This window comes from Bombyx mandarina, chromosome 25 (genome assembly GCF_030267445.1).
Source record: "Bombyx mandarina strain Sakado chromosome 25, ASM3026744v2".
NCBI classification, from domain to species: domain Eukaryota; kingdom Metazoa; phylum Arthropoda; class Insecta; order Lepidoptera; family Bombycidae; genus Bombyx; species Bombyx mandarina.
The window spans coordinates 8,737,287-8,762,353 of record NC_143231.1 but is presented as its reverse complement, the minus strand read 5'-3'; the positions used below and the strand labels follow the sequence as shown (position 1 = coordinate 8,762,353).

The following is a 25,067-nucleotide window of genomic DNA, read 5'->3' as shown; positions in this document are numbered from 1 at the left end:
ATTGCCTTTGTAGGCAGACGACCGTACGGCCCACCTGATGGTAAGTGGTTACCGTCGCCCATGGACTTCAGCAATGCCAGGAGCAGATCCAAGCCGCTGCCTACAATTCGTCAATAGAACATTGAAGAGAAAGAGCTTTCAACTCTTTCCCAGGCGTCATTAACGGCCATTCTGTTTTTATGGGATTTCTTTTGAGGGTATGGATATGGTCGATTCATTTTGCAGGTGTTCAATGAACTCCATCACCTTGGTGTTGTGCCAATCCGTGATGAAGGTACGTTATACAGTAGCTGTCACGAACTATGAAAATGGCGAAACGTCCGTTACCTTCGCAATCGTGGGCACCACTGGTCACACGAATGTGTGAGAGACTACGCGAAGGATCGCGGTTCGCGCGCTTTGATGTCCGTTAAAAAACCGACACAGCTTAGAAAACCACGAATGCAGCGAAAACTTTGCATAATCATTTGCAAATGTCGTCCTACACTTGTGGGTTTGCGTATTCGTGCGAATGTGAGTGACCGGTATAAGCCGGTCGGGCGCAAGGGAAGGCTCCCTTCCACCCGGAAAAAAAAGGAAAAAATCAAAACTGTCAACAATGTCAACAATTTGTATTCAGAAATTCAGAAATGAACATTGCTGAGCTTTATTTAAAAGTTAATTCTGACTTATTAACTGAATAATTAAAAGAAGCGCGAAACATTAATGTATGTACTTAATTGAAAGTGACTATAATTATTGAGTATTTTTGAATCGTATATAAAGTATGTCAGTTTGAAATTTGTTTACCGATTCTTCCTCTGTATTTTCCTACTTTTTTAATATTTTTCTGTTGAAAGTCTACTGCTAAACGAATTTTGATTATCTGAACATTGTCCTGTACATTGTTGTTTGTTTCCAGAAAGCAGTATGAGGATCAGACGTTTATCGGCGTTTTTTTGGATGACGTGTATTATAGCTTTTATTTTTATTTTATACGTGATGACAGACTTAAGTTTTAATTTACCTAGTGTTAAACCAGCTATAAACGTAGATGAGGTAAGCTCAAAAAGTATTAAATACTGTTAAAAATAAATTAAAAACACAGGACCTGTTCTATGCAAATAAATTATATTCCAAATTTAAAAGGATTTTCTACTATACCCTATCCCGGCTAAGTTTTGACTGAATAACATAGAGACGTTTGAATTGATAGTTTTTTTAAAATGTAAATTGAATTGTATTTCATTAAATGCCCCATAAATAATTTGAATAAAAAAAAACAGAGTGGCTATTAATGTATAATGAAATGAATAATAAATTTGTGTAATTACTGAAGGTACAATGTATTGTGAGTCTGCATGAATAATTGCCACCAATTAGCCTAATTTCTGGTATGAAGCACTCATAGACCCCACTCCTGAGGTAAAATAAAGGAGTTGAATATGGTTCCGTGCTCAGGTAACCTCTTAGGACTAGACGGCAGAAAAATTACAGCTCACGTCTATTTTAAAACAGAGACTTAGTTTTCATGCATACAAACATTTTTTTTTCAGAACAAGTGGTCTGCCTTTGAATCAAAATTACGTCATATTGAAAATGAACTTGATCAACATCATGCTGTTGTTGGTGAAATAAAATCAGCCATGAGCCAAATTATAGGACAGTCAAATGAATATCACCCGCCACAGAAAAGACCAAGGCAAATGGAGAAAAACAAAAAAATAAGAGAGTTCAAAGTAGTAGGAGATGAGCCACCAAGGATGCACATAAAATTGAATGAATCAACTTGTCCCATTCAGAAATACTCAGTTCCAAAAACTGATGTGCAGGTAAGATATGGTTCTATTTATTGTATTACATTTTTATATGTTAACTAGCTATATCCGTCTGCATTGTTGGGCATTTAAAATTAACAATATTATTTCTCACCCCCACAAAGATTCTCATGATTAACGCCCCTGCAACTGGTGTAGGGAGTCCAACACTCATATAAATTATATTAGCCCATCCATTAAGTACATGTATTTACTACATGGATTCAGAGTTTCAAGTCAATCGGTTACATGGTTCAGTAGTTATAATGGAACATCCGTTAAACTACTGTAGATTTATATATTATTAGTATAGATAGATTTGAATTCATTAAATTAGTGATACAATTACATTGTCACTAAAATTAATAGTGATTGAAATTTGAAATCCACTAACATCATGTATTTCATTTTTCTGGATAGGGATAGAGACTGACTTTTTTGCCCGTTCCACTACATTTACAGTTTTTATGAAAATCCTGTCATTTTGGAGCACTGAATAGGTTTACGGTTCACATGTGAGCTTTTAACAATTATAGACAATCTTAGCATCCATTTATTCGCATGTTCAACCGATGAGTTTGACACTAGCTACCAACAAGATATCATAAAAAAATAATCAATCCAATAAATCAGCCACAGTATTTCTTGATATGAAATAATCATACATCATAATAATCATAGATAAACCTTAAATAATAGTATTTTATAATTAAAACTATGTTCAAGGCACAGTGACACATTTCGTTTTTGATTATCTATTGATTAAGAAAAAAAAAACAATACCCAGTTGAACAGGTAGGTCAATTTAAATATTCAAGTACAATTACTAATCTATCTAAACTATCAAAACTTATCAACCTCGATTATTTTTATCTTTATTTGTTTGTTCACAATTACACCAAGATAATCCCATTTTTATTTACTGTCTCTTAATAGATGTTATCCCTGTATGAAAGGATTATGTTTGATGATAAAGATGGAGGTGTTTGGAAACAAGGATGGAATATCGAATACAATGAAAACCAATGGAGTCAGAAAAACAAATTGAAAGTTTTTATTGTACCACATTCACACAATGACCCAGGTATGTAGTTTTCTCCACAATGTATCCCACATGGAAATGGAAAACTAGGTTCATTTAATTTTTTTATAAATTTGGAGAAGGGTTGGGATTCTGGTATCGAGTTAAATGTGGATATATTTATGTGGTGCTACTATTATAATAACAAAATCTGATGAATGACAGATTTGATTACACTTAGTTATCGAAAATATATATTAATACTTTTTACTTATTATCTCTTATAGATTTTAGAACATGCTGTCTATACTTCTATACTAATATTATAAAGAGAAAAGATTTGTTTGTTTGTTGGTATTGAATAGGCTCCGAAAGTACTGAACCGATATGAAAAATTCTTTCACTTTTTGGAAGCTACACTATTCCCGAGTAACATAGGCTATAATCTTTTTTGAAAAAAATTAGGGATCCTTAATAAAACTTCAATAATGTAACCCAAGGTGTAAAAAAAAATACCTAAAATATTCTTTACATCGCGTGCCGTGCGAAAACTATTCATGATAGAATAAATTAATGTAGTACGACTTTGTAGAACACATTATTATTTACATAAAGTGTCGTAACAGCATATGTCTCACTATTATAGTTACGACGCGATAAGTGTTCTTTTATTTAAAAAAATAAAACAACGTCAGATATCGTTGAAGTTTTTGTTAAAGACCCGAGCGGAGCCGGAGCGGGCCGCTGTCATTTATAATTTGAACCTTATGTTCTGAAAAATATGTTACCATTGCTCATGCGAAAGTTTATAATGAATATAAATGAAATCATTGATGTTCTAGGTTGGTTAAAAACATTCGAAAATTATTACAAGTCTCAAACAAGAGCCATATTCAATAATATGATAGAAAAATTGAACGAGGGTGTAGGGCGTAAGTTTATATGGGCCGAAATAAGTTTTCTATCGCTGTGGTGGAATAACGATGCTACTGAGAAAGACAAGACTGCTTTCCTGAAGTAAGTGCAGCATGTTTGTTCATTCACGACTATTTAAACTGATGTACAAAAATTTAATTAAAAAAAGACCATAAATACTTGTACTATAGTATGAAATGCAATACACAGTCGATTTTAAAGGTGTTGTTAGTGTTAATCATAGAAATAATAATGATTTAATAAAAATTTAAAATTATTTTATTCATTTAAATAATTTAAATAACGTATTTCAGTGAACCAACCACAATCAATGTTCCTTTTATATAAAATAAATATATAAATCTCGAAACACGACCGATATTGCTTTTTAATGACGCATTTTAATGAAGTCTTTTTTTTTTTATTAGTTATTAGGTATTGTTGTAGTTTTTCGTAAAATACAGACATATTTAAAACTACTTTTACAGTTTGATCCGGTTTTTATAATTTTCATTTTATTATTTGAGACGTTTCGAATAATTTATAGAGTTCTTGGTCTTAAAAGTACTTTTATAATTTCTTTTTATTCATTGTTAATATCTTTAACAAACAAATATTATATTTCAGTTTATTGAAATCAAAGAAACTTGAAATCGTGACAGGCGGATGGGTTATGAACGACGAGGCGAATTCACATTGGCTGTCTGTAGTGCAACAATTGACCACCGGACATCAGTGGCTACTCGACAATTTGGGATATGTACCCAAAAACGCATGGTCCATTGATCCGTTCGGTTATTCGAGCGCGCAACCCTACCTCCTCAAGTTGTCCGGTTTTGATAATTCCATGATACAGAGGGTACACTATAGAATTAAGAAAGAATTGGCTTCGAATAGACAGTTGGAGTTTAGATGGAGACAGTTATGGGGTAAGATTATATTCTGTTGTAAATTAGTTTACAGTTTTCATGGTCACTGACAACTCTGTTATGCAATTATTATACATGATCATTATCGGTTCAATTTGATTGGATATAATTTAGAAGTTGTCGTGGCCTAAAGCAGTGGTCGCCAAACGGGCATTCGAACCACCGACCCATTTTTACTGGTTGTAGGACCTCTTGTGAGTCCGCGCTGGTAGGTACCACCACCCCGCCTATTTCTGCTGTGAAGCAGTAATGCGTTTCGGTTTGAAGGGTGGGGCAGCTGCTCCAACTATACTTGAGATCTTAGAACTTATATCTCAAGGTGGGTGGCGTATTTACGTCGTAGATGTCTATGGGCTCCACTAACCACTTAACACCAGGTGAGCTGTGAGCTCGTCTACCCATCTAAGCAATAAAAAAAAGTACTAAGTGCCGCCATCTGGCGTCACACTATAAATAAGAGCAGAGCATACAGCCAAAATCAAAATTCTATCCAATTGTCGATTGATGGGCCGTGAACTCGTTTACATATCTAGGCAATAAAAAATTTATCATTTTAAAAAAAAATTGTTTGTTTTAAATGTACTTATAGTAATATATTTTTAGATGGTGTTGGGAAAACTGATATGTTCACACATTTGTTCCCGTTTTATTCGTACGATGTTCCTCACTCGTGCGGTCCGGATCCTAAGGTAAGTGTAACGATTAATTAAACCTGCTGTATGAATACCGCAAACCACTTTGAAACACGAGGTCTAAGTCTCATTTATATTGTATAATCGCGTTAGAAACCCTCTCACTCTTGAAACCCTAATACGTAACAGCTTCACGGTGAAGATAGGAAGGGTAGCGGTGCTTACCCGGATAGGGTCATAAGACCTCGTATGGTCAGGAGTTAGGCGAATCATAATTTTTACGGGCGGATTTTATTCTATTACGGGATGTAATTCCGTGATCGTGTTAAGCGCGTATTTGATTACAAAAATTCGTATCTGCGGGATTCGAACCCTGGTACAGTCTCATCACTCAATACCAGGCATTTTATTCTAAAGACCACCGTGATGTTATCAGCCTCAACGAAGTCTTGGCTCTCGGTAGATCGACAGCGATCACACAATGCAGTTAAGACTTTGATATCATGTCTCAGGTAACCACTCAATACTAGATAAGTTGTGAACTTGTTCACCGATCAAAGGCAAAAAGTAGTTATAGTGAATATGATACCTACATGGAAATTATATGTAACCTTTTTTTTAATTGGTTAGTTGGGTGGACGAGCTCACGGCCCATCTGATGTTAAGTGGTTACCGGAACTCATAGATCTCAATTTTTAAAGTACAGCGGCTGCCCTACCCTTCGAACCTAAATTACTGCTTCACGACAGAAATGGCAAAGTGATGGGTACCTAATCGTGTGGACTCACAAAACCTTAGCTTAAACAAAAATCTAATCAAGTCAAGTCTAATTTTGTAGATAATCTCTACATGTAAGCTATCAAAATAAAGTAAACCTTAATTTGTTATATCCTCAGATATGCTGTCAATTTGATTTCAAACGTCTACCCGGTAACGGGGTAACTTGTCCGTGGGGCGTTGCACCCCAGAGGATAACCCAAAAGAATGTGGATGAAAGGTATGACTGATTAAGTTAATATTGCTTAATTAAGTTAGTATTGTCTCTCGGATAACTGGATTACGGAAATATTTGAATACTTAGAACATGGTTGTATTAACACACCAAACGTCTTACCTATTAGACCGGATTGGGTGAGGCCTTTTTTCAATAGTGGGTATAATTTATATTTTGACATTCGAACTCACTTTCTGTGTAGTTTAAAGTCACGCCTGCTTGAAACATTAGGTGGATGATTCGATTGCATTATATAAAGGTTTCTCATAGAAGATTTTTCACCATCTATTCATTAAAAAATTGTATTTTAATCAAAGTATTAAAATTGGACCATCCACATTCACTTCCAGAGCGTTCAAGATATTAGATCAGTGGAGGAAGAAGGCTCAACTCTACAGAAGTAACGTGTTGTTCTTCCCTCTCGGTGACGACTTCCGGTACGACCGCGCCAACGAGTGGGACAATCAGTACCAGAACTACGACATGCTGATAGAGTACATCAACAGTAACGATGCTTGGAACACTGATGTTAGTATATTATTATAAATGTAATACATACATGGGTCAATGAACTCACGGCCCAGCTGATTTACACTGGTTACTGAAGCCCATCGACATCACAACGTGTATGCCGTCACTCTCCTTGAATATACCATACCATACTATACCATGCTACCTAGAACCACTGCCTTCATCCACAGTACGCTTCCAGAGATCCTTTTTGTTACGTACCATCCGGCTTTGGAATTAGCTCCATCCTACGTTGTTTCCCAAGCACTATGATATGAGTCGTCTATTATCAAAGGTGGCAATCTGTGCATTTGGACAAAAAAATGTTATTGATATGTCAATACAGATTGATTTGAATATAATCGTCTCCTTCAAAGAATACGGTTCAAAACCTGCATTAAATAAAGGTTAATACTTAACCTGTTATTTATCTAAGATGTCGTTCAGAAGAGTTTTGTGACTGCCAATGGAATACAAAGACAATAATTCGTTTTTCTGATTTACCAATAATTGTCCAAAAGTCACATTGCCGGCTTTGATAATAGTTGACTCACATATCCTTCATCAAACTAGGCCTATGGAGTGTAGTTAACAGTACGCATCGGTTTGGCTCTGCCCCTGGCATTGCTGACGTCCATGGGCGACGGTAAACACTCACCATCAGATGGGCCGTGTGGCTACAAGAATGAATAATTATTTAAGTAATTTTAACAACAATTTCAGGTACAATATGGTACACTCGAAGATTACTTCAAAGCATTACACGATGAAGTGAAACTATCAAACTTCCCGGTTCTGTCTGGGGACTTTTTCACGTACGCCGATCGAAACCAGCACTACTGGAGCGGGTACTACACCTCCAGACCGTTTTATAAGAACATGGATAGAGTTTTACTGGCCTATGTCAGGTAAGAGATGTTAACGTGATGATAAGGCTTCTTCGGATTCCGCAAATCGGCAGTTAGCTCCTTAAATCCGCCCTTGTCCAGGCCAAGTCTGTGGATAGTCGATCGACTGTCTTCATACCGATACACTCCTTGGGATGACTGACGTCATCTTGTCACCTGTCACCTCACGGTTGACAACCAGGAACGATTGATATGGGTTTCGTATTTATTGAATTGTGTTTATGTTAAGCAAATTAAAGGACAATGCCCATTTTCTATGGGCGTTTGGGCCCCTAAAAAAAGTTGTCCTGTCATGATGGTTTTAACTTAATTTGATAGACAAAGGAATATCGTTTCATATTCAGAAAACGATTTTTATATTCTCACCCAGGTTTAAGAGAAATCTGTTTTTTTCTGCAGCTAAAATTAAGTTGTTAATTGTTTTCTTCGAAATTAATAATCGCTCTCATAATTATTTACAGTATTAAATAAGTTAATTGTGGTTAATGTTGCTAGAAATAAGCCCTTACGTACATTTTATTATTATTATATCCTCATAATAATAATAAAATGAAATGAAAATCCGGAAGCCGGCAACGATATTGTTGTTGTTGTTTTTAAATTCACCAATAAGCAGGCAAAGAGCGTAGCCTATACAGCCTAGTCTGTCGAAGTTATATATTTTTTATGTCAATAAAAAGCCGGTGTATCTCTTTTTATTGCTTTTTGGGAGTTTTGACGTCAACTCGACGAATACCACATTGACTGAGCATGAGTTTACGCAAACCTTTTATACACAATATTACAAATACAAATAATACAAATTACACAATAAACTATTAAAAAAACATTAAAATAAAAATTCAAGTGACGCTTCACTCGGGTTGGTGCCAAAACTCTCTGATCATATATAATAAGAATAGAGTAATGGTAGGCCATTGATATTTTTACTAATGGAATCATTAATGTCTAAAAATGTTAAATAATTCATGGTTTTAAGTAATAATTATTATTACAATATATAAATATTGAATTGAACAAAAATAAACTAAGAAGCCTGTGAATTATAAGCATTAGCAATTTTTTTTTTATTTGTTGTTCAAGTCACAAACAACTCTTTCGTTTGACAGCATATAGGTTTGCTATAAGGCTGTATGGGCTAAGCCCATTGCCTATTGGCGAATTTAAAAACTATGGCATGGATAGTTTTGGCATGTTATCAAATAAGTAATTTATTTTTTTGGAAAACAATACCAGGTTGAAAGAAATGTTGATACATAAACTAAACAACGTGAAAAAATAAGGCATAGTTTTTCAAGTACAAATAGTTTTGACATAAAGTTGGCCCACTTTTGGGCATTGTCCTTTAGAAAAACTAAGTCATAATTTATTTTTTTGTAAATTTTAAAAGTACTATTATTTTGTAAATAGTGCTGAGCACTGTACAGAACTATTTATGTTTTAATAATGGTGTAAAAGAAAATCTTGGTTCTCTTGTTTTCAAAAGCTAATACCGGTTTTTATTTTTCAAAAATTGTTTATTTTGGTAATTTGGGCACACGAAACACATTTTATTACATATTAAACACATTTTCATTACACATTACTATTTGAAATGTATAAAAAGAAAGAACCGGCTTAAGTACAGAACTTTTACAATTTGCACCACAAAGATCATCTGTTATGAAATTATTGATCTGGCAATACTTTTTAAAATTTATCGTCAATTTTTTTTTTTAGTAGGACTGAATTATCAACTCTGTTTCAACTGTGAACGTACCTGCCTACCTAGTATTAGAATATAAACCTTATTTTTTATTTATGTTGTGTATGTTATGTTTTTAGTTATGTTAAGAGTTCAATAAATCCGTTTACTACAGGGCAGCCGAAATAATAACAGCTCAAGCGACTGACACGCATGCTGTGTCGTACATAATGTCGCTTCAGCTGAGGGACCGGGTCGAGCAGGCCCGCAGGTCGCTCTCCCTGTTCCAGCATCACGACGGCATCACCGGCACCTCCAGGGACGAGGTCAGGGAGGACTACGCCAAAAAGTGAGCTCTAATTTGTTTATGCACTTTCTTGTACTACTATTTTTTTATATTTATTGCTTAGGTGAGTGGACGAGCTCACAGCCTACCTGGTGTGAAGTGGTTACTGGAGCTCATAGATATATACGACGTAAATGCGCCACCCACCTTGAGATATAAGTTCTAAGGTCTCAAGTATAGTTACAACGGCTGCCCCACCCTTCAAACCGAAACGCATTATTGCTTCACGGCAGAAATAGGTGGGGTGGTGGTACCCACCCGCGCGGACTCACAAGAGGTCCTACCACCATTAAACAACATTCCTTCGCTCAGTCAATCCGTATACGTTAAAACAAATTTGTACCGGTTTTTTGCCTTTAGTGTGAATTTTAGCTGATCATGACGCTTTTGATAGCGCTGAAAACGAAATACAGTAAAATGAATGAAAACTGCGGAATTTGAAAACCGTTTTGCCTATTAATTGGTTTTTTATTATTATGGCCTGACTACGAGACCTTTAAGCCTAATCTTATAGTTTCTTCTTTCGTCATAATATGAAAAATGATGTGAAGCGAAATTAAATGAAACTAGATGAGATGGGATGAAATAAAGTCTCAGTAAAATTGTGCTTATCTACTGAGACTGTTTTAAAGGTCTTGTTGAAAGAATCCGAGAAGCTTTTGTACACTTTTACGGACGCTAAACAGTTAATCACGTTAAATTACACATATAAACCCGAAAAAACACTAAAATTATTAAAATAAAACAATTCCCGACAAATACTTGTCGAAGGTATAATGCGTTTCATTTTGACAGTTGAATTTACAAAGCAATCGAAATTTCCGTCTATACTCTGTGTTATTTCTATGTTTCAAGAAATATCTACATTTCACATTTTCAATTACTGTCACAATGCAGCGAGACCTCGTTTCACGATTAGGAACTAAAATAAAAGTTGTATTAGCATTAGTGGGCAAAAGCTGGGTAGGGCTCTAAAAATATCTTTGAACTCGCATTCTGCTCCCAACATCGGTAGACCATCAAACCCCCCTAAAGGTTCTAGGAAGTGAGCTCTAATTTGTTTATGCACTTTTTTGTACTACTAATTTTTATTGCTTAGGTGAGTGGACGAGCTCACAGACCACCTGGTGTGAAGTGGTCACTGGAGCCCATAGACATCTACGACGTAAATGCGCCACCCACCTTGAGATATAAGTTCTAAGGTCTCAGTATATTTACAACGGCTGCCCCACCTTTCAAGCCGAAACGCTTTACTGATTCACGGCAGAAATAGGCGGAGTGGTGGTACCTACCCGTGCGGAGTCATAAGAGGTCCTACCACCAGTGAAACAGTGAAACAGTTACATTGCAGGATGCTAACAGCAATAAAATACAGTCAATCCGCCATCCAACAAGCTGCCTACTACTTGCTGAAGCAGCCGCATATACAGGATCAAACGCAAGAGGACATATTCCTCGACGTGGACGACATCTGGCGGCGGCACGACGAAATACCCTCCAGGATCACGATTGCCTTGGACGTGGTGTCTCCTTCCAGGCGCCTCGTGCTGTACAACGCGCTGGCGTTCAGAAGACAAGAAATATTAACAGTGCTAGTGTCAACCCCGCACGTTGAAGTGAGTACGATACCAATATCGGGGGATGAAAGGCTTGGGCTAAGCTAAATTTTTGTAATTTTAACGGAGAGCCACATAAAGTTTAAAATTTGGAAAAATATCATAACAAAAAATCTTCTTCGGCTATTTCAATAGAGTAAACTTAATTGAAGTTCAGTTAAAAACATCGAACCGTTGATGCTAATCACTACATAGTATAAAACAAAGTCGCTTTCTCTGTCCCTTTATCCTTATGTATGCTTAAATCTTTAAAACTATGCAACGGATTTTGATGCGTTTTTTTTTAATAGATAGAGTGATTGAAGAGGAAGGTTTATATGTATAATAACATCCATTAAATAGTGGAGAAATCAATAATAAATTACAGTTTCCGAAGCGAAGTGAGGGCGGGTCGCTAGTACTAAATAAAGCGTACTTTTAAGTACAAAGATAAATGTCGCGTATTAAGCGAAATGTCGCTTAAACCAAATAGCTTTTCACCCCTCGATAAGTAGAGTGAAGCTTCATATAAAAGATTGTTAGAACAAAGATTACGGATAAAAATATTATTATCTCTAGAAAGTCCTGCCAGAATACAAGTCTTTTTTTGTTTTTTAAATGGGTGAAATAGCTCTCGGTCCAAATGTGGTTACAGGAGTCCACAAACATCATCAAAATAAATGCCGCCACCCACCTTGAGACATGAGCTTTAAGTCTCCTTTTTCCTACAGTGGCTGCCTCACGCTTCAAACTGGAACGCATTACTGCTTCGCGGCAGAAAACGTATTATACAACCAAATGCGGGTACTTAAAAATCAATTATATTTTTAGGTTTTCGATCCAGAAGGTGAACCGATAATGGCACAAGTATCCCCCGTGGTCGCAGGGGAGAGGCGTCTGGGTCTCGCCAACAATAAGTACCAGCTGTCCTTCCCGGTCACCATCGGACCTCTCGCTTTAACCGTCTATTCGGTGTCACTGAGGGACGCGATGAGTATCAACAAGTGAGTTTGAATTTTTTTGAAGTGAAACTTCTAATTCAACTTCCAAGAAGGTTGCGTTAAACGATTAACGCTATCATACTAGAAAGAGACAGAGCGAGAGTGAATGCGTGGCACTCGAACGCACGCGCGTAGTATACCTGTTACAGGCCAGCGCGAGCGTTAGCAACGAGTAGCGTCCTATATTTTTAAGAAGTATTTAAATATATATATATATATATATTTATTTTTCTATCTATAATTTAAAAAATATATAATATAAATGTTGAAGATGTCGCATCTCTTATATCTCTTCTCTATTAAAAGAGCAATCTGATTTAATGATGAAAAATGAAGAAAAACAAAAAAAGTTTCACCGCAAAAGAAGATTCACTTCATTCACGTTCACCAAGTTGCACGTGCGGATTTTTTAATAATGTACAGACGAACTCCATACGATCTAGTTCCATAACGATTATTTGATCGCGTAGACAATACAATGAATGTTGGTTATCTTAGCCACATGTTGCATGGAGAGTGCTTCAAGAAATTGTTCCTTATTCCCATCGCAGTCTCCGCAACCGGAGAAGAGATCTCTGCGTTCACAGACTGTTGTTAGTGAACATCCATGATTTTTCTAGCGGCCTGACAACGATTTTGCTGTCTGTGTCCTGACAATATTGATGTCCGTAAACTATTGCCACTATCTACCATTGGCCGGAATGTATACTCCTCTGCCTTCAAAGACATTAAAAAATACGGACAACCCTCATCAAATCTCAAATTCAAATAACTAGACAACTAGGCAGCGGCTTGGCTCTGCCCCTGGCATTGCTGACGTCCATGAGCGACGGTGACCACTTACCATCAGGTGGGCCGTATGCTCGTCTGCCTACAAAGGCAATAATAATAATAATAGACAAGCGAAGGTGTATTAATATGCCAACAATTTTGTATCCACAGATACACGTCATTCTCTCACGTGCGTATATACAACGCGGACTACTGGAGCGTGGATCTACCGAAGATGTTCCCGATCGAGCAGCCGTCGGCGCGACTCAACGAGGACGTGAGCTTCCAGGCGGGGAACAGCACCAGGGTCGTCACCAACATGAACGGGCTCGTCAAAACCATTGTGTCGAGGGACGGGGTGGCCACTCCCGTGCACATGGACTTCGTGCAGTGAGTGTCGGCGGAGACAGAGAGAGAGATAGAGATAGAGAGACAAAGAGAGAAAGAGAGATAGAGAGAGAGAGAGAGAGAGTATTCTTTATTGTACATCAACAAAAGAAACAATGCGAAACAATAGGACACAGGAGCAATGTAATGCGATTAAAGCTTGAGGCGCGCGGGGGCGGCTGCCAACTTAGTTTTTTTGTAGCATAATAGTGATTAATGTGGACTAGAGGTCCCGCAGTAGTCGAAATTCGACTTTAATTAATTGAAATTATAAATTTGAACATTATTATGGTTCTATTGTCAAACACTATTATGTTTCTTTAATAAAATCACAGATTTCGCCAATACTACGCCGATCTATTCACAATTTGACCACAGAATTTAAACAACAAAAAAGCTTTGACATTTGACAATAAACAAAGAGTATATTTATATGCATGTGTTGTGTCAAATACATGGAAGTGTGTTTAAATTTTTTTTATTGATTTTATGTATAATTAAAAAAAAGGTTAGCGTTCTCCACCCCTTCTCTATATTCTCTATAAGTGTGGAAATTTCACACTCCTCCGTCCGCGCATATTTCGTAAAAAGGGGTACAAAGTTTTTGCTTCACGTATTAAAATATAGATGCAGTCCCCATCCACCTTGAGACATGAGGTCGAAGCCTTCATTGTATAGTAAAAGGACTGCTCCACCCTCCAAACCGAAATACATGTTAGCTTCGTGGTAGAAATAAGCGAGATGGTGACGCCTACCCATGCGGGCTTCCAACGCGTCGTTCAACCAGTAAAAGTGATATCTAAATTGATTGACGTTTATTGACCTTTAGAGCGCGAACCATCGATAGATCGAATTTCTGTTAATGCGTATCAAGTAAGGAGCTTTAGAATACTTATAAGTTAATAATATTTACAATCGACCATTTAAAATTATTTTGCTGTGAATTTAGAGCATTAATTGAATTAATATTCTGTGCATTATGTATTTTTTTTTCAAAAATCCTTTTTGAATTTTTGTAACATATGTGAAAATAAGCTCAGCACTAAAATGATTCAGTTCACGACAACGGACTCTCTATATGACAAGTAATTGTTATTTGTACTTATATTTATTTATAAATATTTGTTTAAGCCGTAATAATTCACTTTAGTTGTATACATTTTTTATGATCATGGTCTTGTTGTGACAGAGGAAGTGTGAAAGTAGCCCCGGTAATCAACAAATTAAAGAGCGGACGGTTAGCGTGGTATGGACATGTGATGCGTAGAGAGAAGATGCATGTGACTAGGAGATGTATTGACATGGTAGTGCAAGGTAGAGAGGGAAGAGGTTGACCCAAGAAGACATGGATGGAGTGTGTGAATGACGATATGAGAGAGAGAGGAGTGAGTGTTGAGCTGACGGCTGATAGAAGAGAATGGAAGAGAAAAATTAGTTGTGTCGACCCAACCTAGTGGGATAAAAGATAAAGAAGCCTTTATTAACAACCTTAATTCATATTTAGGTACATACTATTCTATTTTTTTTTTCTTAGCATATTTCATCGGCTAAGATTTTTTTGCTTTCGCATAGGCCTCCCCCAAATCCTGCCATAAGTTCCGGTCGTGGCATTTCCTTTTTCACGTAGAGCCTGCAACGGCTTTTATGTCGTCTACCCACCTTTGGAACGGTCGTCCTTTTAATCTTATCTAGTGGGATCAGGTGAAGAAAAAGAGGAAGTTTTATTGTGACTTCTCAATTTGCTGATGCTCTCACTGCAGGTACGACACGCAGAAGGGGCGGGACAACAACAGCGGAGCCTACCTGTTCATACCGAGCGGGCCCGCCAAGGACTTCAAGTCGGATCCGTACCCCGAGATCGTGGTCACCGAAGGCATACACAAGTCCACGCTCTACGCCGCCCTCGTCGGACCCAAAACCGCAGAAATTATACTCTCGGTAAATATAAAATTGCGAATATTTATTTATTTATAACTTTATTTACTAGACTGTATAAAGGCGGACTTAATGCCATAGGGCATTCTCTGACAGTCTAACTTAGGGGGGTGCAGAGATGAACCTTGGCATGTGTAGTGTGATAGTGATATTACTTAAACATATGTGTATTTAAACATACATAATGTTTATGTTTATAGATACAAATACTCGTACTTAAATAAATACACCTTGAAATATGAGTTCTAAGGTCTCAGTATAATTACAACGGCTGCCCCGCCCATCAAACCAAAACGCATTACTGCTTCACGCCAGAAATAGGCAGGGTGATGATACCTACCCGTGTGGACTCACAAGACGTCCTGCCACTAGTAAAAAAAAACTTAAAAAAACTAACAAAATACGCTTTTATAGAAAATCCAACTAAAAAATAGAAAATAAAATTTAATAAATTGGGGTGCTTTTCAGGATATTATCAAAATAACCCTTCTACTCATATCTGTTCATAAAATATTTATAACTACTGATACCATTCACCCCACTCTTTTTTTAAATAAAATCATTTTTTCTTACACTATTTTTAAGTTTATTAATATTTATTTTCTATTTTTTAGTTGGATTTAAAAATTTTCAATATTTTTTTTAAATATTGAATTGTCAACGGATTTTAATAAGTATACCAAATTTCGAGTTAATCCGACGTTTTGAAGGGGGTCAAAATCATGTTCAAAGATTCCGTTGAATACTAACATACATACGTCAGAAGCTAGTAAAAGCGTATTAAAAAGTTAGTACCATATAGTGCGTTTCGCTCTGCAGGTAACTGTATACAACAACCCGTCGCTGCCGCACGCCGAGCTGGAGATCAGCAGTGCGCTGCTCATCGACCCGCAGGTGGACGATTTGGAGCTCGCGCTGCGGCTGTCCACTAGCGTCCGGAACGGAGACGTCTTCTATACAGACTTAAATGGGATGCAGGTTTGTAGAACGACTGCATAAGCCTTTTCAGAGGGTTCTAGTGACGGTGTAACATATTGTTATGCGCTGGGGTTCAGAATTAATAAAATTTCGCCAAAGTACAACTAAAAACTGTATTCAACTCTTAGAACACTTAAAACACTTTAAAACTCTTAATTCGCTTCTTCCGCTTCGCTTCAGGTGATCCGTTCGCTGTTTCGCTTCGAGTAATTCCGATCCCCTGCAACGCTTTTATAGCCGATACCACATCCCTAGAATTATCGAGAATGTTCCACACATCTCTAGTATTGTGTTTCCGCTATCTAACAATAGATGGCGTTATACTTGTCGAGCGTTCTAGGTGCTACTGGATCCTTCGATATTCGTTCGACTATTCGACGATAGATGGCGTTACTCTTACCAGCGTAACAATGTTGTAAGGCCACACGCATACTTACAGCTCATTTCTGTCGCAAAACAGTCGGGCGTTTCACATTGAACGGTGGCACAGTCTATACAAATGAAATTTCTTAAACATTTAAGTTCTGTACTGGCTGAAACCCAAGATTGACCAGAACGTAAAATATGCACAGATAATTATTTTTGCGAAATAATTTTTAAATGTTTTAAAATTCAACAATACATTGATTGAAGTACGGCGGCTGTCAACATTTGTGTCATTATACATTAAAGAGAACATAAAATTCAATTTTATAATTTGTAAAGTACGTTTTATGAGTTTGTTTAGGTTTAATTTTCGATTGTCTCAATTTAAATTATTAGAATTGAGGCTATTCTGTATAGCTTTTCGGCTTATATGAGTTGATGCTATTCTGTATAACTTTTCGGTTTAAATAATGATACCTAATTAGTTTTTTTTAAACGAGTTGTTGTAGTAAACTGAAACCTCAAAGCTATATAACGTTTCGTGGCAGATGATAAAACGTCGTTACTTCGAGAAGATTCCGCTGCAGGCGAATTTCTACCCACTGCCCGCCGCCGCCTACATCGAGGACGAGAACATCAGGTTCACGGTGCTCACTTCCACTCCGTTAGGAATGGCCGCCTTACAGCCGGGACAAATTGAGGTAACCGGAATATTTCAATCCCTTTATACGTCTATGGCATTCCCACTAAACGCTTCACTTTCCCCCCTTTGCCTTTTTACGAGTTCTGTCTCATGTGAGGTTTGGACGTTGGTTGTTGAGCGGTAGGAGGTTTTAGTCGATTCGACTCCGACATGCTCCGCCCACCATTCCAGTGGAGGGCGGAAGTAAGGCAATTTCCTCCTGACAAAAAAAAAAAACTTAATCGTTGGTAGCCTAAGGGGCTATTCCAACTACGCTGTGGCTGCGAGGTGAGCTCACGGGCTCAAACTCAGAGAATTGCTAATACTGACCCTAACAAGAGCAGTGCTTCGTTAAATCTAGTACCGGAAGAATTTCGATCATCCATCAAGCATTACAATAAATAATTACTTTATATTGTATTCATTTTCTGTAAATATTGTATATTGAGTTGAATAACTCAAAAAAATTATTTCGTTACGTACATGACACCTCAAGACTTAGTTTCATTTTATTATACAGTAATAACAATTCCTTGAGTTTACTTAGTTAAAAAAAGAAATATTTCCAAAGAATACAGAAGGGAAAATAGTACTAAACTGCTTTGCAATTCTAACTAAAATTGTTTGTGCAGGTGATGCAAGACAGGCGCCTGAGCAGAGATGACAACCGAGGCATGAACCAAGGCGTGCTGGACAACGTGAGGACGCGCCACACATTCAGGCTCATAGCGGAGCCGGCCCTCGGGCACTGCGCCGTGAGTCAATGGACTTTCTTTCTTTAAGGACATCTGTCCACATCTCATCTGCCTTTCAACTGGAATGAAAAAAAAACCACGTGTGGCACTCGGGGACTGCCGCTGTAAAAAGCTATTGCATAGCATTTTTTTATCAACTTATGCAATTATAATTAGACAATAATAATTTAATATTAAAACATTAACAAAAGCAAAACATTAACTGTCCCCTTCACACTCATAAGCTAGACCGCGCGAGAGAGAGATGAGCAGACTTTTCATATGCGCATGCAGTATGACGTCACGCCGCGCTCAAACACTACACAAGCGCAACGTGTGAATGTGTTGAACGCGAGCTACATGGTAGGCGGAGTGGGGGTGTTAGGTTTATTTTCGTTACGGAATTTCTTGATTCGGTCGCCGCGCTCAAAGCCCGCGATAAAAGCTATGCAATAGCTTAAAAATCTTTTCGAATGTAGACATATTATTATTAATATTGTTAGGCGCTGGGGCTCGGGATAATTAATAACTTACACCGAAATACAAATTAAAATTCAATTTAATTATCACGATACTTAAAGTAGGCTTCAATATCGCAAATGACTTCTAACGCTTCGCTTCGAGTAGAACTGATTATTAACTACCTCCATGTCTTCTATGCAACGCTTTTATAGTTGAAACGACATGGCTACAATTTTCCAAACATTTCCGATGGTAATAGTGGTTTTGATATCTGTTTTTGCTATTTGACGACAGATGACGTTATTCACACCTTCATAACAGTATTTGTTAATTAGATCTTAGATGATTGTAATTAAAAAAATGTCTAATAAATTACTTTCAAATTTCGTCACACAGACATGTCGCGCATAGTTTGATAATGAAGTCGTCGTGGCCTAAAGGATAAGACGTCCGGTGCATTCGTGTTGAGCGATGCACCGGTGTTCGAATCTCAGGATTCTCGAATTTGGGTAATTCCTGGTGGTAGGACCTCTTGTGAGTCCGTGCGGGTAGGTACCCCCACCCAGCCTATTTCTGCCGTGAAGCAGTAATGCGTTTGGGTTTGAAGGGTGGGGCAGCCGTTGTAACTACACTTGAGACCTTAGAACTTATATCTCAAGGTGGATAGCGAATTTACGTTGTAGATGTCTATGGGCTCTAGTGACCACCTAACAACAGGCGGGCTGTGAGCTCGTCGAACCGTCTAAGCAAAAAAAAAGCGTACCCATACAGCGAAGCCGTGCTTTACCGCTGCTTCTTTAGTCGTTTGTACAGACTCGCTTGTACAGTCAAGCAAAATGCAATATTTTTCAGCTTACCAATCATAGTCGGCTTAAAAACATTCACAATACAAATAATAATAATACATACAGTGTACATTTTAAGTAACTTTTTCAAAATAAAATTTCGTATGATGTAAAACTTATTAAATAATATATAATAGTTTTTCAATTCGATAAAGAAATAACATGTTGTGTGAAAAAAAATTGTGGCCTACTTGACAAATAATGCTATATTTACAGAAGCCGCCGTCTGATCACCCGAGCGGGTGGCTGACGCTGGGTAGTCACGTGTCGCAGCAGATGCTCCTGCAGCCGCCGCTCGTGCTGCACTACACGCCGCGCGGAGACGAGCCCCGCCCCGACTACCAGAAGGCCTCCGTCAACGCCGCCGACATCGTGCTGGCCTCCTACAGAACCCACACCACCACTAAGGTCAATAACTAATAAAATAAAAAATCGCGAATATATTTAACCTTGCATGTATAGTTAAATTGAGTATTAACGCTTACAGAAGGAAGGCACGAATTTACACGGGATGGGGCTGACGTTCCAAAGGGTAGCCCTCGACACATGCTACGGTCACAAGGACACCGTCGAAGCGTATCCGCTAAGTGACGGACAGGTCAGTCGTTAGTTAAAAAAAAAACACCATTACTACCACAGACTCGACATTTTTATTGACATTAATTCGGGCTAGCGGTTGAAAGACTTTTTAGCCGATTTTAGTTAAATAAATATTTTATCTCCGTATCTCGATGAAATGGTAATTTCGTGGGATTTCGAGACATTAAGCTTCAATACTAAAGGGTAAATAGTTTAGCGCATATGTCAAGCTTAAATCTGAACAAACGCAAAGTTAGTAAATGGAAAGTGACACACGAACACTGGTGCTTTTAGGTACCACAAGCACCGGTCACCGTCCTCATCAAACCCGTCACTTGCGACGAAGGGCTCGACGAGCGAATTAACCCACAGACACAGGCCACTGAGTTTCTCGCCGGATCTTCTCAGTGGGTCGCGTTTCCGATACGGTGGTAGATTCTGCGAAGCATTGCTCTTGCTAGGGTCAGTGTTAGCAATACTCCGGCTTGAGCCCCGTCAGCCCACCTACACGTTAGGGTGAAGCTGAAATAACCTCTCAAGGCTATCAGCATAGCATGAAAAAAAAAACGAACACTTACAAGATGAAAAAGTGACTGAAATTAATTATAATGAGAATGTGAGTTTGTCACGTTTTCACTATCCATACATGTTCAGGATTACAGTTAGGGACAAGCGTTACTTTTCATCTAGAAAAAAAAAACAGCAACCTCTTTTTACAACGTCTTGTAAATTAGTTTACTAAAATCAAATTCGCAACATTTTCAATATATGCCATTCAGTAAATAATGTCAGTAAAAAAAATAAAATCTGAAACATGTGTATCTCTGCCGTAAAAAAATAATCATGCGTTCAAAGATGAAAATTTTATAGAGGGTAGAGATAAGGAGCACCATCTTTTATAGGGAACAAGTTAAAAGTGTCCATCTGTAAACAGCAAGTTATTGTTGGAATACTCAACGAAATAGCGCTAGTGTAGGAAATGGAATTGATATGAATATTCATATCATTTCCATTTGTTCAATTCCATCTTTCCATCAAGTGAAGTGAGAGTGAAGTGTGCTGGATTGAAGCGCAGTGTGGTAGCTTATGGCGCTGTTTTTTGAATCTTTCCACTTGCTACTATGGTTTCACCTTTTTTTTTGAAGTTATACTTCTTTAGGTGCGTTATGGAAAATTGATGAGAGTGAAATTTTACGATGCGCGCGCACCGTGACACAAAATTAACAGAATGAAGTTTCCTACTAAATCGCTCATTACAATACGACCGACGTAACTTGGCGAGTCTGAATATAGCCGCAGGTGAATTTTCGCGCATGTAGACTCGTAAAAAAAGTGTTATTACCATTCATTTTTTAGTAATATAAATGACAAAATTATTATTTAATATAATTCATACTAAATATTATTAAATTATTAACGTTAAATATTTATTATTAATTATTTAATATTGAAAAAAAAAGAAATAAATTTAATAAAAATAAAGTATAACTTCTTACGCGCGTACATAAGTACACGCACCCTTTTTTATTTTTTATTAGAGCCATACACCTATTAGGTTAAGTCGGCTATGGTTTTACCTATCAAATCACTGAATTTAAAAATAGAATTCCAAATTTTAAATAAACTTTATTTGAATTAAGAATTTATTGCGAACCATACATAAATAGATGGTGATCTTCGAAGGGGGGTCGGCAGGTGATGGATGGGGATGGGACAGTTTCAAAGGACAGTTTTTAATACACTGAGATATTTTACCCTCCATAGAAATTTCTAGAAATGTTATTCGTAATACAAGATATATTTTTTTTTGTCCACAGTTCCGTCTGTCTGATTTGATAGACGTGAAATCAGATCGTGTTTACGAAAGCACGTTGACTTTCAATCAGATAGACAAGCAAGTGTCAGACGGAATCATCACGCTGTGCCCCATGGAGATCCGGTCCGTGTTCGTCAATCAAACTATAAGGAACGGATGAAATTAAATAATACTTAGTGTAATAATTATGTTAATACTTTTGTTGTTACTTTATTATATCGACGGATGAAAGGCTTATGCGACATTTTATTGCGATGCTTATAATTTAAGTTTACAGGAGAGCCATTTAGAGGTTGAAATTTAGAAAAAATATCATAACAAATTAATTCTTCAGCTATTTGAATGGGATTGGCTTAATTTAATTTCAATTAAAACATCCAACTATTGATGTTAATCTATACATATAAATAAAATTAGAGTGTCTGTGTGTAGTATTGAAATAACCGCTTTTTACTACACGCATATGAATATATACGGTACACACACCAAAATAACATTTTTTACAATTTTTGTCTGTCTGTCTGTCGGCCTGTCTGTCTGTCTGTCTGTCTGTCTGTTTGTTTGTTCCGGCTAATCTCTGTAACGGCTGGACCGATTTTGATGAGACTTACACTAATAGGTAGCTGATGATATAAGGAGCAATTTAGGCTACTTTTTTTAGACTAGCTTCGCCCCGCGGCGTCACCCGCAGTTATTATCGTACCGCGCGCAACATGGCGGGCTTCGCCTATCAATAATAAAATTTAATGTTTCCGAAGCGAAGCGAGGGCGGGTCGCTAGTACCAAATAAAACAGGCCTTTAATTACAAAAGTAAATGTCGCGTATTAAGCGAAATGTCGCTTTAACCAAATAGCCGTTCACCCCTCGATATAATAATGGGGAATGCGCTTGTGACGACGATTTGTGTACCAGACGATCCTTCGAGAGTTATTTCATTGTTTCACACGGTCGGTTATGCTCAGTCTCATTAGAAAATATTAAATACATTGGCCACTTTATGCGTATTACTTCGCGTTTACTAAATCTGTGCCATAGATTGCACACAAACAGTGTTGCCATCTTCGTTGATTTTACCGCATTATTAGGGGAAAAGTGAAAAGTGCTGTTTGTAACATTCCGAGGAGGCGACTCAAACAGTAATATTTTTTTAACCAAATATGTGTCAAAACTCAAAAGTTTTTTTTTTATAATTAATATATTATTATATATTAACATCAGTCGTACAAAAAGCTGTCAAAACTGAACGGGTCATACAAAAACTGTGGTAAAATTCTAGTTTTTGATAGATGCAAACGTTGCAATGTCATGAAGTACTAAATTTGTAAACACAAAAAAATTGCATGACTGCATTTACAAAGTTGAAACCATATCTGACCCGAAATATGTCTTGTCGGATCCCCTGGATCCACTCTCGGTTATTTTAGGTTAGAATAATAATGGAATGATCATAGAAGTCATTTTTTTCTGATTGTTCCTTCAATAGTTTCAAAGCATCTTCTATTTATAATTTATAGTTAAAAATCATTAAGCACTATGGCCTCAGAAGAGAAACCGCAAGCCGGTCTATGAACAGCGTTGCAATCATAATGTTCACGATTGCTCAGTTTTGTAGCTACTGTTGTACCTTAAATGCGGCATTATATTCACAATGAGCGAACAGAGTTATTTAAAAGGCACTATCCATCACACTTAAGAATACAAATAACGTGATATTATTAAACTGGCAAGTTTTAAACTAGTAAGGGAATAATATTGTATTATTAGGGCGGTTACTTAGTTTGTTTAAAAAAATATATTTATAGAAAATGCGCTTTTCTGAGAATTACTTTGCTTGATGTGTTGCCAAAAACATCTTAACATCGCTTATAAAAAAAAACCAGCTACACATAATCTTTATGGAATATATACAACGTGGTAGTCCAACATGCACTGGGCTTCATTTGTGTGTATTGTATTGGCAGCATTGGGCGAGACTAGTATAATTGACGTATCATTTGCACACAGAGCGCCAGAGTTCGAATTAAACAATCGCCAATAATATTAATGTCTTATAATTTTGAAACGCAAAAATATGTTTGTTATTTAAGTTTTTAAATTTTAACAATTCGAATTGTGGATTTTCGTTTTTATATGTGGGTAGATTTTTAAAAAAATTACTTGCAAACTGTTTATTGTCAAGATGTTACAAAAAAAAGTATGATGAAAATTTATAAAAAAAAGATATTGACCAATTTCCGAGGACACGTAACAAGTGACAGTAATAATTATTGCAAGCAAATAAACTCAATAATAAGTTTATGTAAGCGTTACAAGTACTTTCATTAAGCACAACACATAACAGCTAACTTTGTTTAGATATCAAATTCATCAGCATCCTTTTTCCTAATGTTTCAACTTAGGATTAGTGTGTTAATTTTCGAGTAATAAAAATACTAATCTTTTTAAATGAGTGATACATGAATCGTGTAAATATTGTACAATTTGACTGATCCCTTGGCGCATTAGTTAACGCTCTTAATTGCTGTGTCGTGGGTTCTATTCCCGCTTCAGGCCAGCATTCATGTGATAGACATGTTTATTATCTTAATATGTATATATATGTGTTTCTGGTTCCCACGGTACAGGGAGGCTAGGGGCCAGTTGACCTTCTGTGATCTGTCCCCCGATTATTTATTTACATATTATAATATACATGTCGTAATTATTATATAAATAAATTTTATGAATTATGTTGCATTTATTTAGCGTGAATTGAATAAAATTTATGGATTTTATTAATTTGACCCCATTTACGTATGCGATTAATGTCTATGTAATGTGTGTAAATTAGTTAAATTTAAACTAACATAAAACTAAACAAACAACAAAAATATTGCCAATGCCAAAATAAAAATATTTGCTGATTGGTAATTAATAATTTATTAATAAAATATTATTAATTTCATATCTACCTATGAGATTAATAACATTTTGTCTAATAGTTTTTTCTATAGTGTTTAGCTTAATGCAGAGAACTTACGATAATCGTAAAACAATCCTTTTATATGATTTATGTATTTGAAGCCGTTAAAAAACAAAAGCACTTGTATAGTTAAAGAAATGTAAATAAAGAAATATACAAATTTTGCATGTGTTTTGTACTTCAATTGTATTTATATATTATAATACCAAAAATATTAA

General features: G+C 36.7%; 1 protein-coding gene across 2 annotated transcripts; it reads left to right on the top strand.

Moving 5' to 3' along the window:
- Nucleotides 1–550: 550 nt before the first annotated feature.
- Nucleotides 551–25,012, top strand: alpha-Man-IIa (alpha-mannosidase 2). 2 transcript variants are annotated; one of them, XM_089738491.1, is made up of 21 exons: nt 551–707; nt 902–1,038; nt 1,536–1,811; nt 2,733–2,880; nt 3,660–3,834; nt 4,360–4,661; nt 5,265–5,350; nt 6,190–6,290; nt 6,638–6,815; nt 7,521–7,705; nt 9,565–9,738; nt 11,087–11,351; nt 12,162–12,334; nt 13,274–13,492; nt 15,250–15,427; nt 16,244–16,402; nt 17,317–17,469; nt 18,083–18,205; nt 19,708–19,899; nt 19,979–20,089; nt 21,888–25,012. In XM_089738491.1, the coding sequence occupies exons 2-21, from the start codon at nt 910–912 to the stop codon at nt 22,044–22,046; spliced, it is 3,486 nt and encodes a 1,161-aa protein (XP_089594617.1). In that variant the 5' UTR covers nt 551–707; nt 902–909; the 3' UTR covers nt 22,047–25,012. The 2 variants fall into 2 exon arrangements, with proteins under 2 accessions (XP_089594617.1, XP_089594618.1); XM_089738492.1 differs by having other exon boundaries at nt 618–764.
- Nucleotides 25,013–25,067: the final 55 nt, after the last annotated feature.

Bases quoted from the DNA above. Each gene is read 5' to 3' on its own strand.
- alpha-Man-IIa (XM_089738491.1), top strand. From the start codon at position 910: ATGAGGATCAGACGTTTATCGGCGTTTTTTTGGATGACGTGTATTATA. The intron at 7,706-9,564 runs GTAAGAGATGTT...CGTTTACTACAG, and splicing joins GTTTTACTGGCCTATGTCAG to GGCAGCCGAAATAATAACAG. The intron at 17,470-18,082 runs GTAACCGGAATA...TTGTTTGTGCAG, and splicing joins TACAGCCGGGACAAATTGAG to GTGATGCAAGACAGGCGCCT.